The sequence below is a fragment of the Betta splendens genome, chromosome 6, assembly GCF_900634795.4.
Source record: "Betta splendens chromosome 6, fBetSpl5.4, whole genome shotgun sequence".
Lineage (NCBI taxonomy): Eukaryota > Metazoa > Chordata > Actinopteri > Anabantiformes > Osphronemidae > Betta > Betta splendens.
Window position 1 is genome coordinate 8371273 of NC_040886.2, and position 19244 is coordinate 8390516.

At 40.6% G+C, this 19244-nt stretch overlaps 1 protein-coding gene across 1 annotated transcript; it reads right to left on the reverse strand.

The window, feature by feature from the left end:
• Window positions 1-203: 203 nt before the first annotated feature.
• On the reverse strand, window positions 204-17710 carry pdhx (pyruvate dehydrogenase complex component X). The gene is made up of 11 exons (XM_029154457.3): window positions 17537-17710; window positions 15513-15596; window positions 13688-13788; window positions 9533-9723; window positions 8827-8925; window positions 5177-5351; window positions 4839-4986; window positions 3393-3451; window positions 2608-2766; window positions 1459-1523; window positions 204-798 (listed from the first exon to the last, which is right to left on the reverse strand). Exons 1-11 carry the CDS (start codon window positions 17670-17672, stop codon window positions 543-545), a joined length of 1473 nt encoding a protein of 490 aa, XP_029010290.1. The 5' UTR covers window positions 17673-17710; the 3' UTR covers window positions 204-542.
• Window positions 17711-19244: the final 1534 nt, after the last annotated feature.

Below are 19244 nucleotides of genomic sequence, written 5' to 3' on the forward strand. Positions count from 1 at the left end.
TGCATGAGTAAACAGCAGCTCTACACATGCTCACAGCTAAGACAAACATCTGCCAGCAGACGCCCAGTCCAGCAAATTATCCTAATTGGTCTCCATAAAAATTATGTAAGCTTTAAAACCGCTAATTAAACAGAAATGTGCACATACACATAGACACCTGTTTCCTTTGTATTCCAATTACTCAAATAATTCTCACAGGCATCTCAGTGATAAACAGTGTGTTTTATTGGCATCTGAAACACTAAATCATGTTATTTGTACAGACATGGACTACAAGGCTTGTATTGAGGGATGTCACAGAATTGGTTTTAAATAGAGGACGTGAACATAGCGAGGCTTATCCTCACTGAATGTTCAGTAATAAATATCAAATGTACATCAAGTTTTAGAGTCTCACGGACTAAATCACATGGCAAGTGTCCGTCAGCTTTGAACACAAGCATTGTGCGTGCATGTGAAAGCATCAGGCAGGCTTTGTCATGCAGGTGCTTCCTGTCTTGACTTGACTCAGCCATTTGAAGAGATTTAAACTGATGTCTGTCTCACGCGAGGACCATGCGCTGCGGTTGCTCCATGTTGCTGCGAAATCTATCGAGGAAGCGTGAGGCCAACTCGTCGTCCACCAGGCGTCCGTCGCTGGACAGCGTCACCGTCATTAGCTGCTGGGTGCGCAGGCCCTGGCTGTCCTCGCACAAGCGCAGCTCGCTCCTGGAGGCGCCGACGGCCAGGATGCACGCTTGGGGAGGGTTGATGACGGCGCTGAAGCCACCGATGCCGAACATCCCCAGGTTAGATATACTGCAACAAAGGAAATGGAGTCAAACCAGAGGAAGATACAGATTAACTGTCAAAGTGAGCAGGAAATTTAAAAAAAAGCACATACCAGTTTAAACTGAGCGAGTGATGAATGAGAGGGTGAATGATGTATACATATAATCGTCAGTGAATCTCATTCAGCACATACATCAGCACTACAAAAGGGAATGCCGTGTACAGTGAGTAACACTGACCCAGGAGCAGTTTGCCTTTTGCCTTAATGAGGATTCAAGCTCAGGGGATGAAAACACGACTCCACAAAGGGCATACACATACATCCTCAGGAGGACAGAGATGGCTGCTTCACTATAGAAACACATTGCTCCCCTTGACACAGAAACCTCATTTATGCCTAAATGGCATCATTAATTCTAGCGAGATAAAAAGCCTCCCGTTCACATTTCTGCACTTGATAGAGGAGCAAATGACCATTGTTACCCAGGGATACATTAACCCCAGGCCGCATGAACTGTAGGGAATGATAATACAGCATACTGACACTTTGTAGAATCAGATGGAGTAATTTAGCCACCACCTCTGTCACCACGTTTTAATCACAGTGATACAGTCTGGTACTCGTACTGAATCACAGTTTATTACAGTCATGATTCTTGATATGCTTCATATGACGTTTAAACTTACCTAAATGAGCCTCCCTGATACTCCTCTGGTAGAAGCTTCCCATCTCGAGCCTTCTGAGCCAAAACCTGTGTAATAAATTTGCCAGGACATGTGACTCAGACTCCAAAGTTCGCTTTGTGGGATGGATGAATCAATGCAGGTTTACTGGACAGGATACAGCATGCAAACACAATGGACTCTGTACAAACTAAGCTCACAATCTAATATTAGAGATACATACAGGAAATTAAAAACACAGGCTCTTGGCTTTTTACTATGAGAAAAACAATGTTTAATGAGTGTTGTGTTATTATATTACTGGTCTTTTTTTAATGATTCCTTTATTGCGCAAAGTAACTGTAACCACTTCGAATTCTCTGCCATTAACAGACATGCTGGGCTTTCTCTCAGACTACCACATATACTGTATTATTTCACTTTACAGATGCTCAAACTTGATTTTGCATGTATTAAAGCAGATACTCTTTTGGTGAGTACTAGACTCTGTCACAATTAATGACATAAGGCTTCATCAGTTTCATTGATTTGATCTTGCGCGAGTCTCGTTAACGCGACAGAAAGTGATGCTCTACTCAAGCGGATGTGCCCATACACGCATTTGGTGTCAGCATTTCTGTGTTGAATGAATTGCCTGTGCCCTGCTGCTGATCGAGCTGGCCATGGTTGCTTGGCACTCCACCTGTGCCCAGTGACAGATGAGACACAGCCTTAAACACTGTAGGTCTTTGCAGATCTATCCAGGCTCTTCTGAAACATTGTTCATGGAGTTTTCGGAAAGTGCAGTCTATCAGTAAAAGTATCTTCTCGTTGAAATTCTTGCCAAAGGACCCAGATGAGCAAGACTCTACAGATGCCCACAAAGCTTGTTTTCCCACACAGCTGGGGAGCAATTAAGTCTCAACTCCCTTGTCAATTCCCACGTCTAAAATCAACAGCTCTGTATCTATTTCCACGTCAACTCAAAGAGATTCAGTCAACACCCCCAATACATCAAGTTATAATCTGCCAACAGCAGGCGAACTGTGAGAAAACTACCTCACAAGGGGGTTTTCAAAAACACTTACTACAACTTTACACAGAAAAATATAAAAACAGAGGTGTTATATAGCTTTTCTTTTTCTTAATTAGTCCTGATCCTGTGATTCCTACCTTGGCATTAGCCGAGATCTCTTGCACTCCTTTGTTACCAGCATCCTTTATGATGGGGGTAATAAGGCCTCTATCTGTCGCCACGGCGATTGAAATGTGGACCGAATCGAGTGCACGGGGTCCATCACCAGACCAGGTCACATTCACTTCTGGCATTTCCTAGGATAAAGAATGGGAGGTGAGCCCAGACTCTACTGGTTATAACAACAGAGAACAAAAGCTAGACATGATTACAGGCATGAGCGAAAAATGGTGTACACAGAAAAACTTGTAACTGCCAAGATAAGCTAAAGCAGAAGACCTGTGGGCACACGCCACTTTAGTGATGAAGTATTGGCTACCAATGCCAGTGTTAAATAAGTTGACCATAGTAAAGTTCTGGCAACGTTGAACAAAAGGTACAATCCTCACCTTTACAGTACCGTGCAGCATTTGTCCTATTCCTCACTGTCAGTGGTGTTAAAGGGTTAATGCTAAAATATAACCTGAAACTGTGATACCACGGTATTAAAATCATATACACGTTTATGTTGTTATAATATGTTTGATGATTTAAGCATTTCTCTGAACTTTCACAAAACACAAAACTAACTGCGGGTTTATATTTGCCGTTAGAAACAGGGACAAAAGCTGCAAAGATGCACAATATATAAATGATATCAAGGCTTTGTTAAATAGTCACAAAGATAAAACATCTGATTCTTGAAAGCAGATTATAACATAAAATATTGGAACCGATGTTTAAAATGAGAGACAAATAACACCATTGAATCCTCGATACTCACTTTAAGTGTAGCAGCAGCTGCCTTAATGATGAAGTCATTAACCGACACTTTGATGTGCTCTGAAAACACAAAAGACAATGTATGTGAGCCTGAATCATGAACAGCGGGGAGCAACAGGTGTATCGATAACACCACATAAAGATAGTGATTAAAGTTCTCTAGGTAATATCTTCTCTCTGCAGAGAACTCAGGTGAACAAGCCCCCCCGGTCTGCTCAACCACTGCACCTGGTCAGAATCTGCCCCTCGCTTGTTGACCCTGTCCCTCCCTCCCCGTGTGTGACACCAGCAGGTCAAATGGGTTTGTCTTGGCGTTGCTGCCAACTTTTACCAGCGTACTAGCGCAGACAGACGGTTATGAATGCTGTGAGCAGCGCGATTAACGTGCTAACCGTGAAATCGCGCTGCCCCTGAACAATGAGAGTCCAGAAAAACAACCGGGGGAGAGAATCCCTCAACTACACACAAGCTCGCTAATAGGTCTGGAATGACTGTTCCATTTCCTCCACCAGAGCCCAGCCGCGCACAGTTTGTTTGACAGATGGGCAGCGTTAAGCTAAATAAAGCCAAGTATGTCATAGTGTACTAAATTAAATGTTTAAGAATAGGGAAATGACAAAGCCTTCTTGCTATGCCAACAGAAAAGGTCGGACCAGAGAACAGGTTACCTTTCACAAAGGCACGAAAAGCAGCTGTTGATCAAATGTCTGTTGGTGAAACCTCCCATGATGGGTGTTGCACAAGAGGCTGTGGTTTGCTCAACAACAGTTGCTTGGGGAGGATGTAGACATGACAAAGCAAACGAGCAGTTTACCAAACCATGAGGACACAAGTTCATACTGGTATTTTTGTTCAAATTCAGGATCTCAGGGTTGACACTACTGCTTTAGCTGTACCTCTATAAGCCTATAAGCATGAAATATCACAGTTGTGGATGAAAACTATTTCACTGTTTCAAACCCTAAGTAAAGTTTGCTTGACTTTGAGACTGCAAGTTATCTGCTGTTGTGCTGTTAAAATGTGAGAAATTACAGATTAGAGCAATACGCATGACTAATACTGGGTAGCTTGTTGAGGTAGGGTCAGCCTAGTCTTATGGTGGGTGGGAGCACAAGTAGTAGCTCAAACATGCTTTTCGTGATACTTCAATGCATGCTCGGGCCCTAGATCTCTAGATTAAATTGCAGCCGTCTGGACCCACCTGCTGCCTGTGAAGTTGGTGACGTTGGCGACATGTTACAGGGCCATTAATACATATAGAACACACAGCACAGCATGTTGTGTACACTGCTGATAATCAACTGCAATGGACTTGAGTATGTCCATGCCTTCTGCCAAGATCCATTTATAAAGACAAGGTAACTTGCCAGATTAAACAAAGGAGGACATAACCCATATCCCATGTGGATAATAACAGTGATAATACATACATTTATTGCGTTTTTACCTTTTGCCAAGTCCTTGCGGAGCTGCATGACAGCAGCCATGTCACAGTCAATGGAGGCGTATGCATGTGGGATGGTGGTCTTTGACTGTGTTAGTCTCTGAGCAATGACTCGCCGAACGTTCGTGGCTGGGATTTCTGTGAAAGTGCCCTGAGAAAACAAAGGTACAGTTGAAGAACCAGAAAGGAACTGGCACCCAGATAAGATGGATTTCACAAAGACATTGATGAGATTCATCTTATAGGATGAAAATGGCACAAAGACAATGTGAACAGATCTTCCATATGAGGAAGCTTGTCAAACATTACAGTGCTTTTCATTAGAGAAACAGAGTACTGACTGGTGCTCCAGGTTTGCCGGGTACAGAGAGAGGAGGTATATTGGGTCTAGCGCCTGGGGGTGGAGGGGACGCTGCTGGCGTCACAACAGGACTGGGGGCAGCAGGGGCAGGGGGTGCGGCAGTTGGTGTAATTGCTTTAGGTGCAGGGGACGTCTTCAGCAGGTTCAGTGCATCTCTGTCAAAGTAAAAGTAATCACAGAAATTATATAACGGGAACCCAGGACCCATGAGGGAACATTTTATATACCGTAGTAATATTTTGCATGACAAAATACACACAATGACTTAATACTATAACATTGTTGAGGGTGCAGATAATTATTATTTACGTCAAGTTATATTTTCTAGGAAACAAACGATGATCTGCTTGTTCCTATTAAATGAGTTCTGTTCACTGAGAAGTGTCACTCTGGCCACTAATAATGAACACAGCGATACCAAAAACACAACCTGACAAGTTGTTAAGTAGCACTGAGCTCTAGTTTGTTTAGATATTATTTATCGTTGTCACACATCATGAGAATCACTTACGCGTCAGCAACAAACACCCAACAGGATTAGACAGGATCAAGTATCAGCTGCAGCAAAGACGTGGCTTTTCACAGCGCCGGTTTTGGTGTCTGTCCTACTGGTGTGGCATCCGCGGACATCCCTACCTTCACTCTTTTTCCTGGGGCGCTGACATTAAATACCACAGATACCTTATGTAACGCTGCCTCTGCGGTTTCATAAAGGTTGCAGTGAAAGTGATGACGTGACTTGGCTAAGGGTAGACTGAGTAATAAGCAAAGATGGAGGGCTGATTATGGAAAGTACTGAGAGATCTGCCCCAGATATGTTTTCACCCATTCATTTAGGAGGCAGGAGGGGCAGGTATCAGGTGCGCCCGCTTAAGGCTCGCTGATTCCAGTTCTGTGCGCGGGGACCATCCATCCCACATGTGTCTTTTGTCTGGACCAGCTGCCTCTGACCTCATCATGTAGTCTCCAACAGTCTGGACCCCACGGCTATTTTGTAAGCAGCATCATTTAAATACTATCCCCCAGCACACTGGCTCCTCCCTTTCACTGAGAGGATGATTTGTTTGTGGAGGCACTGGGGCAACTTGGAAATCCCCTATGTAACCTGAAGGACCACACAGAGTTTAATAATTACACATCACGCATTGAAAACACAAAGCAATTAAACACAGCAGAAACATTGGGAGTAAATAAAATAAAGCTTATAAATCAGTCAAAGTGTTTAGTCGAGCAAAACCTGACATATTTTTCATTGAAGTCAATTCAACAGAGCTGACATTGGCCACTTGATGATAACACCATTGTCACATTGTGTGTGGCTGGCTGCTATGTGCTTTTCACACTGACAATTTACACCCCGACTGACAACCAAGCTAAAGCAGTCTCTGAAAGACTGGGGGACACTGACTGGAATATTAAAAAGGGATCAAGGCAGTGCACACATGCACATCAGCACCAGCATGAAATGAGCACCGGCGGTACACAGACGTGCATCAATACATTAGTCTTCTACTGCCACCTAGGACGAGCCAATGTGGGGAAGTGGGTTTGTGTGTGCATTACTTCATTCACATAAAAAAATGTTAATGTTTGACTGCCACAGAGTTCAGGGAAGAAGAAAAATATTAGTAATCCTATAAAGAGAATAATCTCACATTCATAACTGAACTCATTTGCAACGCAATATAATAAATAAACAAATGAAAATGAACTGAATGAATAAGCTCCAGCTGATTCTTTACCAACATGCCATTAAAGCTCGACTCAGAAGAAGCCATGATCTCATCTTAGGGTTGTGTGACCTCTCTCATTCATGCCTGCTACCGTGGGGCCTCCCTAAGCATAGGGTGGAATGAGAGGGCTTCCATAGCCTGGTTTTGGTCTTATCTGATGTGCCAGGACAAAAGAAGGGAAATGGAGTCTAGTCTGCTCTCTCTTGAAGGAGCAAGGCCTGTGTGAAAGTATTCACACCAGGGGATTTGATTTCTGACACAGGTCGGCTCAGTCACAGCATATCTATGCTGCAGCTTAGTCAAACACAGCATCATACAGTAAGTTGCCAAAGTCGATAGTTAAACAAAGATAATATTGAGGTATTTTCTGCCCACAGAAGTTCCAGTCTTGAGTAACCAATGATCTGACTACTTAGCAATGAGTGAGTCATGTTTTTACTTTCAAACACACCAAACTACAGTTTATTTGCTATATCTAATTACTGTACTCACATGTATTCAAAGTGAAGTTCAGTGTAACAACAGAAAGGTGTTCCTTCTTAAACCTCCTTCATTAGCTGGCCTCACCTCTGTACCTTCCTAATCATCCTTTTTTTTTCTTTTCTTAAGTTAAGCCAGTGTAGTTGTCAGAAAGTGAATTGGCAACACGTTCATACACCTTGAGTCACATAAAAGAAAACAAATACACAGACAAAAAGAAAAATAAAATACACACACGCACACACAAATTCTCTGTTGGCACTTAGACATACAAACCTTCTGACACTACATTCCAAATTGGCAAAGGAGGGCAGAAAAAGCCTCCCTATGCTCTTAATATAATAATTTATATTAGGAGTATTATTTTATAATAAATAAACAACTGAATCATCAGTGTCTGTGCCATAACTTCAGCTTTTAACAGGCATATTTGTTGGAGCCACCATTCATTGAAGTGTGTTTGGTTAATGGAGCTTCCCATTTATGATCCTTTCACTGCGGAAGGCACACATCCATGAAAACATATGGTCTTTGTTTCTATGGTCACCACTGGGTTCTAGAGACTGGGTTGCTATGGCAACGGACATTGCTTAATGAGATCCCCCAGCAGGGTGTTAGGTGGGTAAAAAGAGCACTGAATCATGTGCCTCCTGACAGCAGATAACCAATTGAACTGTGTTTGCATCCGGATGTTCACAGCTTTCTGTACTGGGAATTTACCAAATCACAGGGTTAAATCACCGTAAACCATAACAGCCCCGTAGTTACACGTTTTACCTACATTGTTTCTACACTGACTGACATGTTTTCTTTGGAGATAATAAAAATTGAATAGAAGGTGTCAGCTTATCTGCACTTACTGTTAGTCAACAGATTTCCCAGAGAAACCACATATCTTAGGTAACTGGAAACAAGTGGGCACAGCAAAGGTCACTGCCAACAGCTGCATGGAGGAGAGGCCATTACATTGCACTGCATGTCGCTCGTAGGTTTAAAAAAAAAGTCTGTGACTAAATCTGAAAGCAATATAAAGTGGGCTCGACTTTTAGATTCAGTTTGAGTGTGCGCCTGTCTTTCAGGCGGCACTGCCTCCATCACTGCTCCTACACAGTAAACAACAAGCCTATTACCTTAGAAACCTCATTGTTTGTGTGTATGTAAATGTAGTAAGCTATTCAGGCATGTTGAGTGCGTGACAGGCCACATTAGAATCCATTTACAGTTGTAATGATATTGTTGTTAATGTCACATGTATATATATTGTATTGTTAAAACATTTCTACTTTGATTAAGCAAAATGTTTTTGCATTAATTTTTTTTCATAATTTCTGTCTGGAGTTTGAATATTCATGTACTTGTGCTGTATAAGTCATAAGTTTCACAACTTATAGTAGTTATTCCATTTATCTGCACTTACTCCTTGGTGATAAGTCCCCTTGGTCCCGTTGGTTTAGCCAATTTTGGGTCTATACCATGAGTGTCCAGGATGTGTCTTGCTGCTGGACTCAAACGTAACCTGGACAAAAATTGAGTACAAGGCCAAAAGTTCAATTTCAATTTAACAGACATGACACTTAAATTCCATCCCTTTCTTTTAAAGCCTTAGAAAACAGGTGCCAGGCAATAACCCCACACTGAAATACAAAGCAACAATTTGCATATGCTTTGAGCTCCAAATTGTCCAGTCTTATTCTTGATCTTAATTAACTTCTTTTCTTGTCTAAAGTGAACAAAGGCAGTTTCAAAATGCAGAAATCTTAATTTGTGGATAGGCTCTGAGTAGGATGTTTGCATAACAAACAGGTCTGTTGACTCTGTGGCAGCTTCTTTGCTTTCCACAGGAGTAGTTCATGTGCAAACAAAGGCAGATAGTATATCAACCATTTTGAAATGTGAACAGGACTCTTGTCTCCTCACATCTTATTCATCAGGTTAGATGGAGACAGATGTTTGTAAACCTAAACTAAGCCTAAAACATTATCGGCATCTAAATCATCCTGATGGGATCAAAACTGCATATAGGATATGATCATATCAAGTAGGGCTTCAAAAAGGAAGGACTTTTCAGTTAATTCATCCATTTGCTCCCACTCTCTGTTAGTTAAAGGGAAGTTCACACTTACAGTCCTGATGTGGCTGGTTTTGGTGGAGGTGGTGGTGAAGAAGTAGTAGCAGATGGCACTGCTGGGCCAGAAGCCGCATGTGTAGCTTCAGCATCAGGTGGTGGAATCTCAACCTGCTTCCAGTCCTGACCTTCCTCAACCATCAGGGCGATGGGAGTACCAAGACGCACGCTGCGGCTACCCTCTTCAATCTGCAAACAGTGGGTTAGATGCATATTAGTAATAATTGTAGCATCTTTTACTGATTCTCTTGAGTAAATTGTTGTTGGACAGCTAGCTAGACAGTAGATGATGCTGCTACTCTGGTATTTGTCCATGAAGTCATACTCAGCCACTCCAGTTTAAAAACCCATGGACACTCAGCAGAAACTTTTGACAGCCATTACTGGACGGAGCAGCTTTTAAAATGGCAGTGCCTTCTCATTCCCATCAATTTTCACCTTTGCATTTTCCATCTCAGTTACCTTGAGAACACAAAACATCCCAACTGTGCTGGAATAGGTTCCTGGAGTGCAATGGATGTGTTGTGATGTCCTTCAAAGCTGTCAAACACTAATTCAATACCTTGTTATGGGGTAATCCAAATCCACTGCAAGACCTGCGGCACTCTCCCCAGGAGAGTGTGTAAGGTGTTGCTCCTCAATCAATATCGATCACTCTAAATGAAAGGCCGGGCACTATATGCAGGTGTGGGGAAGTGTACATCATCTTTTTCAAAGACATCCACTTAATGAACTGTCTCTAAAAATGTGTATGTCGATTCAAGGATGCAGAAAGACTCATAAATGGTGAAGATTTAACGGTTCTGCACAAATTGAATAAATAACAAACAAACAAAGCACCCTTGGATTTTTACAAGTGTCATAATTTACCAGTTTTCTAAAATCAATTATAATTCAGTGATCATATCCACCTAACTGGAAGCAACAGCTAAATACATGAACACCTGTGTACACAAGGATCTAATTTTCTATGTTGCACTGAGCATCACAAAAGCAAGCTCTTAAAGAATAAACTATTCAGATAAAGATTCTTGCTTCCTCCACGTCCGCTGCTTTTTGAAGGCAAAGAACCTCCATTGCTACCAAGAAATTAAGATTTGTAGTGTATTTGTAGGTTCATCAGACTTAACATGTTCCATGGTGTTGTGGCCACTCAGAAACCAAGAGAAAAATTGCATTGCCTTCCACCATCAGACTTATTATACGGCTGGTTCCCTGCATCCACAAAGCAGCAACTGTGACTACAGTTATATTGCAATTGTTGGGCTCAACACTGCCATCATATGGTTCTGGAACACAGTGAAACCTATGGAGTGCAAGCGTAAATGATGCTCAGGCTCCACAGATGAAGCTGTTTAAATATTCCCTGTGTTTCATTAAATCACATGCATTGTCATTTTTAATGAAACATTAATTACATAATTTTTTTATAATGTGGAAATGTTCTGCATGAATGAGTAACTACTGTTGCATAATGTAATTGGATAATTTGTGATCTTTGATGTTCATGTCATGTCCTTAACTCTCAACCATGAAATAGACCGTCTGTTGATCTGAAGCACACTTTGACTCTTTTCCATGGCAACAGCCTGTAAATAGTGCAACAGACCTCTAATGGAGGTCTTAAGGGACTTCTTCAGAACCCATCAATAAAACTAATAATATTACAAAGCCAGACTAGACCATTTTTGAGGCTTAACCTACTTATTACCTAACCATTATCATACAGTCATTCAAGTCCCCTGAGAATCTAAACAGCTTAGTACAATTAACTCAACCTTAATGCTCATTTAACTTCATATAATTTAGTTCGTACAGCTTTTCATTTACATTCAATAAGACAGCTTCTTATTTTGACAGTTTGTTGTTAAAGTGAAAATCTACTTACTGTCAAGCTGTACAATGGATAGTTGTGTATTACATGCAAGGTAGTAGGTTTAATGATAAATGGAAGGTAAAAGTAGACTGACAAGGAAAAAAAATAAGAGTTAAGAAAGTAAAACAATGTTTGTGTTGGATCAATAGATTGTGACAGATTGAGCATAAAGAGCAATGTAGCCACATCCTTCTTCTTAACAACAGGCTCCCAATCCAGTGTGATGTCATCCATATGAAGACAAGGACAATTCAAGCCCTAAATCATGTGTCATCTGTTTAATAAGCTTTATAACCACAGACATATTCTGATGTAGAATATTTTATGCATCATCTCACTTTTACACACTGCATGGTAATATAAATGGAGACTTCCAATAACCTATGTGACTACTGAAATTCATTTGGTCAGGACTTCCGAAGGAAAAGCAAGACACTGGCAATTCCCATGTTTTGACATATAAAAAGCTGTAGGATTATAGACAGATTTATACCAACAACAGGTTTAGAGGACACAGCTGCTCCTTTTTAAATTGATTCCTGGAATGACCACGTGTGGAGATAGAGGGAGTGATAAATGAGAAACCGTTAGTTTTACAGTATGACTTGGATCTCTCCATCAGCCCATCTATACATACATCTCTTTTAATACTGCCACATAAATCATCATACTGGCTACCAGATCATTCAACTAACTTCTGGTTCATTTCTAGACTAGTGGTCTCTTACATCTGAATATAGAGGAGCTATGCACATCTCACAAGATTGATTGTATCCCCGCCAGATTTTCAGATTGCAACGCTCAGGTGAGGCTAGTAAAAGCATGATGAGATACAGTAATCTGTTTGTGTCCCACCCCCGACTCCTAAATCCCAATATAACCAGAATCTATTTCCACACCCCCAGTAGACATGGTTTGGAATTGGTAGAAGGCCAAAGCAGTAATTGACCCCCATAAATAAGCCCAGTGGAGCAACAGAAGTTCCACATCTACTGCAGCTTGTTGAGGCATTCAGCCACAGGCAGGTAATCATCGCAGCCTCTAAATCAGAAACCTATTGGGTGCTTGGATAGCCACAATCACAGCTCTAAAGGCTGATGTATTCCGGTCCAGATAAAGCAGATGCTACATGCAATGTGAGTGTAGAAACCTCCAAAATACATTCACTAGCTGCTGCTGCTGCTGCTTTTCCTACAAGCTATACGCATGCCCTGTCACAGAGAAAGGGAGACAAAAAGCTAGGGGGCTTATCTAATGCACACCATCTTTTTTCTGTCAGCTTCAGCTCCAAAGCCCCTACCCCCAATTCCTGGGTGGTTGCTATGGAAACTACATCCCCACAGCACTTAAGACAAGCATGGAGTAACAGAATGTGAAAAGTCAACAGAAAACGCAGGGCATGAGACTGAAGTCTACTCATTTTATAAATGTAAATCATGCCACCATGTAACGGTGCACAAAACCACAGCCATACTGTTGTGTACATGGGCTGGTGCTGATTGGCTGTTAATTTGTATCGTTAGTAAGGTTGTAAAGCCAGATATAAAATACAAATATTATCCTTAAATATTAGAGAGTGTGCTTTCTGTGACGTGAATCAAAGGACTAACAAAGCAACAACTCAGAGAGCTACAAGATGGAATCCTGGTTAAAACTGTGAGAAACTCTATTCAGATCTCTCTCGCATCAGATCAAAAAAGGAAAAGATAACGCATCTTTCTCTTTTGCTTAGGAACACGAACATATGGTGGCGTGCCGACGAAAGACAACTGATCGCTTTGTCCTTGGCAGCCAATTTAGAATTTAACAACAGACTGCATAATAGTGACATGCAAGAAAAAAATGTCATTGAAGACACCTCATCAAAGGTTTGCTGTAAACCAGACTGGGAAACACACTTTAACAAGTAAAGCCATTAAGCTTTAAAAACAAAAAAAAAAACTGTAAGGCTCACATACACACGTCCTAATAGGAATATATGGTTGTGACATTATGACATTAACTACTGAATAATACTGACTTTTCTAAGTTTAAAGGTATAATAGCAGAACTAAAATATGAAGAACACCGTAAAAAGCATTGTTTTAGATCCTGTTATTGCCTCACACTTTAATAAACAGCATTTAGTGTAAATGCAGCCTCAGCCCTACACTTTCATGGGTAATGCATCAAGGCCATATTCAGTGTGTGTACAACAGCAATCCCTCATCTAATCTTCTCATTCACAAAAGGTGGGTGTGTGTGTGTCTGTGTGTGTGTGTTTTTTTTCTCACTCACTAAGATCTTTGCCAGGATGCCGTCATCATTAGATTCCATGGTAACAACAGCCTTGTCGGTCTCAATCTCACAGAGGGCGTCACCTGCTGAAACTGCCTCGCCTGCAGAAGCAAAGTAGCACACCAGATAACCCCTTAATATAAAATATTTATTTTATTACAATAGAAGATACATTTAGTACCCTAATTATTATGGGATTCAAAGAACAAATAATTCATGTTAGACAAAAATAAGTGTCACTAGTAGGATGTTGGGACATTTCATTTACTGGTGTTTTGCACACATGGGAAGAGAATAAAATGTTATATTAGCAAAAGATCTTTGATCAGTGTTTCATGAAAAACAAAGTGTGAAATACTAAATGTCAGCATGTCTGATTCAGGAGCTTTGCCTAGTTTTAGATTCCCAGCAGATTCTCACTGATTCACCCCATGCATGTGCTGGAATATATTAACCTGTTCCTGGCAGTGAAGGATTCTGGCTATTAGGAGTCACTGGTTCAGCTGCATAGATGTATCATTTTTAGATACACCCCGGAACAAAATTCCATATACTGTTTCATGGTATACAGATTTATTGTCTATTTGGAGTTAAAAAAAAGATCTGAGTAAAAACTAGTCTTCTATTGTTCCACTGTAAAGTTTATTTGTACAGGTTATGCTGTTTAAAATTAGATGTTGATGTGATACATGTTAATGTATTAAGGCGCGAACAGGAGGTAAGGCAGTGAAATAGGTAAAATAGTGAAACAGACAGTGAAATGATGAAAAAGACAATCAAGGACAATGATAATTGGAAAAGTAAGATGCTGTATTAAAAAAAGGGGGCTGCACGGGAGAGAAAATGGGGATGGAAGTGAAGAAGGCTGGATGAGAAAAGTATTGATGTTGGAAGCCCCTGAGAGCACGCTCGTAGAGTCAAAATTGGATTTGTATGAGGTTCATACCATGTGACCTAAAGGGTTAGGTCCGATGTGCAATTTTAAAGATTAAACAAGCACCCTTAAGCCTTTTCACCTTTGCTCTAATACAATGACATTGAGTAAAACAACAAAGGATACTTGGGCCACAGAATCGTTCCGTAAGCTTTGCATTACCTGCACATGTTTACCAAATTAAGACCCTTACAGTACATTGCTTTTGTGTGCTGATGAGAAAGGTTGTTCTTGTATTATACTATATTCTCGCAAAACACTAAGAATGAAAGTATAAATTATTAAAATCAAACATTAGTTTTTCTTTTACTCAATACATCTGTAATTGTAATGTTTGAGACAAAACATTTGCACTGATGTTTTGTGTGTGACTGCAAATTTATCTTTCTTACTTTCTCGTTTCTCTCACAGGCATGTTCATATATCACCTTAAGTCACACAAGCACATGGCAACACAGCTGAGTAGCCAATCAGAATTCAGCGTGTTGCCTCCTGATAAACGAAAGAGTGTGGCTAAGGCTCCTGGTAGGGCACAGTTGCTAAGCAGTGATGAATAGTGACTGCTGCATTTCCTTGAGCCCGTTAGCTACCAATGGCCCTGAGGTGCTCCTCTGCTCAGACATGTACAGGGAAACTGTCATTAATTACATTATTGTTTCGAGATTTGGTCCAACAATATGGGAAAATGCAGAATGCAACTGAAGAAGATGGTCCTCTGAAATTAAACACAACAGACCGAGACAGGATCTCTGTGAGTAATTAGGGAGAGAATAATTACACGTAGAAGTTAAATGAGGCATCTTGTTGGGAAAAAACACTATAAGACAGAGCAGTTTCACTTCATTCAAAAAGAGTGTAGTGTGGTAAGTAAGATCTCTGTGTTTATTTTACCTTCCTTTTTCAGCCATTTGACTATGTTTCCCTCCTCCATGGTCGGGGAAAGAGCAGGCATTGGTACTTTGAGTGGGCTGACACCTACAGGACAGAAAGTAAATAACATACAATTTAGGAGGTGGTGGCATATGCAGGGGCTGTCAGACTTACAGCTCAGAATATAAGGTACAGTAGTTTAGTACATATCACATTCAGAGCTTTACTGTAGTAAAAGCATTCTCAAATTTTACTAGTTTCACCCCACAGCCTCAGCTCAGCAGCAGGCTGGAATTGGAGTTGTTCTCAGACAAGCTCACAGGTCACTGGTGTAATTGTGATCCTTGCTGACACAGCACCAGGGGCTGCAAAGCCACTCATACCAGTACAGAGCCTCTGAGCCACCGTCAAAGACCCCCAATGTCACCCGCTGTAGATGCTTGAAAGGCCAGAGGTCAGCTGGCTCACAAGCACTGCTTGCCACTGGCTCTGCAGGCTGCCAGACCAAAGCACCAATTCTTGCTAAGACTGAGTGTATAAGAAGAAAACATGTTGCTCAGACATGAAACAAGTCAGGAGTCTTGTTTAATGCATTCTGAATGCTTTACTAAATTTACAGAAAGTATTGTATGCGATGTCACTTGTGCAGGCACATATAACATTCACCATAGAAACTACATAAAATCAGCAGAAGAAAAAATAGATTAAAAGCCACTCTGGGATGGATCAATTATTAAATAGTTATGATATCAAGGAAAGTCTATTTTTCTTTCATTTAACCCAACAACCCCTGAATAACCCATATATCTCTGGCCATGTTGTGTGATGCTGCCACCTGCTGGAAATCTATCAACGTCAGAAAACCTGAGCATGAACATTACAGCAACAACAACTCGGTTTGGCTTAATCATGTAAAAATGAAATATGCTACCAACATTTGCATCTGTCTGTCTATGTGTGCAATCTGAGCCCATCTTTGGCTTCCACACATGTGCACGTCTGCTTCCTTTCTCAAAAACATGTCAACAATCAGCAACATTCAGGTCTTATTTTCAAGCAGACATTCTTAACTATAAAAGCACCAGTTAATGAATAACACAAGTGCTTTCCATTGTATTGTGTCAAATCCAGGACACGGCTACTCCACCTTTTTTTACAGTAAGAGACTGGAATGCAGCCAGTGTCATTTAATTAGTGGCATTATCGCTTCCCGAGAAGATCGGTGGCATTCTCTGCTACGTAAATTGTGTGGCCTAGTTTTGATAATGACTGCATTCATGCAGAGGTCACTGCAGTCAGGTTTATGTTCACTTACTAATATTTTGACACTTTTCCAGCTTTTACAACATTCTTCCTTAGTTACTACTATGCCTATTATTATGGTGAAAACTTAAGTGCTAATATTTGTTTAGTAGTGTGCCTTAAAATTAAACAAACAAACTGATAGAGAACGTCAAGCATATATCTTATAAGTGAAACAGATGGATAAAAATCGCATCATTTATTTTATTTAGCATAAAATATATGAATTTAACTACATACCCCTTCATGGGTTTTCCACTATTCCCTCTGTGAAGAGTGGAGGAATATGGACGGATCACCATTTTGCAGTCAAAATTGTCTTGTATTTTCATTTGTACACTGTTTGTTTGTTTGATTTTGAGCGTATTTCCCATAAATAATATCATGCTAATAATAGCATAATACACCGACACACACACACGCGCGTCCATGACACTATGTTAAATGATTATTGAAACAATCAGAACATCACAAAGAGGCGTCTGCTCTTACGACGACGGCGCTCATTTCTTCAAGTTTTCATGTATGTATGTAACGAGGTTTACCACCACCAGAGGCCGAGTGGACCCGCCGCTGTCTTATAACCTGCCGTGTTGTGAAAGAGCATACATATATTGTCTAATTGTCCCTAATTGAAAATCGTCACCAAATAATAACAGAAAATGTCTAGCTTCAGCAAATGTTAGCGGCTGAAGGGGCGGACAAGGACAACAACCACTTTTACGTAACACGTCAGCACTCACCGAGGGACGAGTGCGACTGAAAGAAGTGTCTGACATGGTCCTGCCAGGAGTGTGAGGCCCATGAACACTTATTAACGTTAGACAATCGTAAGGCAAATAAAATTCCCTGACGACCCAGACGCAGGGAGGCCGCCATGTTGTCGTCCCCGTCGGTGAAAGGTGTCCTTAAAAGTGCCTGACAGAAAACAAAAACTGTGTCACGGTCAAGATAGCAACAGTTACACAATATAACAGTCTCACTACATTTTAAAATCTCCAGAGCACATTTATAGTATTGAATGAATTATGACGATTATTTTGCGATTGAAAACATTATCGATATATTTCACCACAAAACGAGTCGGCTAAAGAGAAGACAGTTGTTTGGGTCCCTCAAGGGCTTTCGTATTCTTGTTCTGTTACTTTGGAATGGTCGACATGTGTATTTCGCTGCCACGTACCGCCATCTTACAGGGAGGATGCCACAGCCTACTGTAAATACTGCAGGTATTTAAAAGTCATTTTAAAAGTTTAAAAGTTTAAAAGTCAAATGAGGCACAGTAGTCCTTTCCAGTTAGCACATTATAAGCCCACACAGCACTTTAGCCTATACATAAATTGAACAAATAATAATAAACTGAACAAATTAAGACAGACCCTGTTTGAGACAAAGTTGTGCCTCTATTCAGGTCTGACATGAACTTAAATTTAATAATATTATCATTTGGTCTTCAAGATCAACGCAAATGTGCGTTCCTTTAGTTTTTTTCCACGCATGAAGCTGCTAAACAAGTTAGGTGGACAGAGAATGCTTTAATGGAACGACTGAAAATTTGAGCAGGAAACTGGCTCTGTAACAGGTTTGCAAAACAAACACCTTTGCAATATTATGAATGTTTCCTCGTGTTTTGGTTTTGTAAATATGCAGAACACAACCGTGTTGTAAATTACACTATAATAAAAAGATACCTCAGAGTTTGGTGTTTGTTACATGCAAGTGCAGAAGGAGGTGTTTCATACTTCGCTGTTGCACCTATTCAAACAAAAAAGTACAATTTTCTACAAATCTGCTCAAAGAAGCATAATATAAAGCCACATTAATATAAAGCAATTATTAAAAGTGAATAGTTGATTCTGAATAGAATTGTTCATTGTTCTTCACAGCTTATACACAGCTTTGGTTAGAGCTTAAACATCACATTGCAAAATAATCTTTTTTAATTATAAAAACTTATGGACATGTGCCAACATGCTGTTTATTGTAGCACATGATCAGCTGATAGCAGATTTCTGGGCTTTTTCCTGTCCAAACCAAACTCTTTTCCAATCACTGTAAGATCAATAGTGCCAATTCTAAGATACGTGCGTATATGTCACTTCTTCTATAGTTCTTTCCATCTGAGCAGTGAACTGCCTCCAAAAAGTAGAGCTGCATCAGTGGTGCACTTCTAATCTGGCCAACTCACTGTTCAGACTCAATGGCTCACAGGTCCATTTGAGTGTGAACAGAAAATGATAAGGGGTCTGATAAGCTGCAGCTGTGTATCTGCTGAGAGAACACAATGGCCCCACTGAGAAGCACTGGGACACAGACACAAAATCCCAGCTCACCGTCTTTATGCCCACGCTTAGGCTATCTTTCATCGCTTCTGTGTTCCTCCTGCAGTATCTATCTGATTGAATTAATGTTCCCCCCTTTTTAAATAATAAAATAGCTCTTATGTGGCTT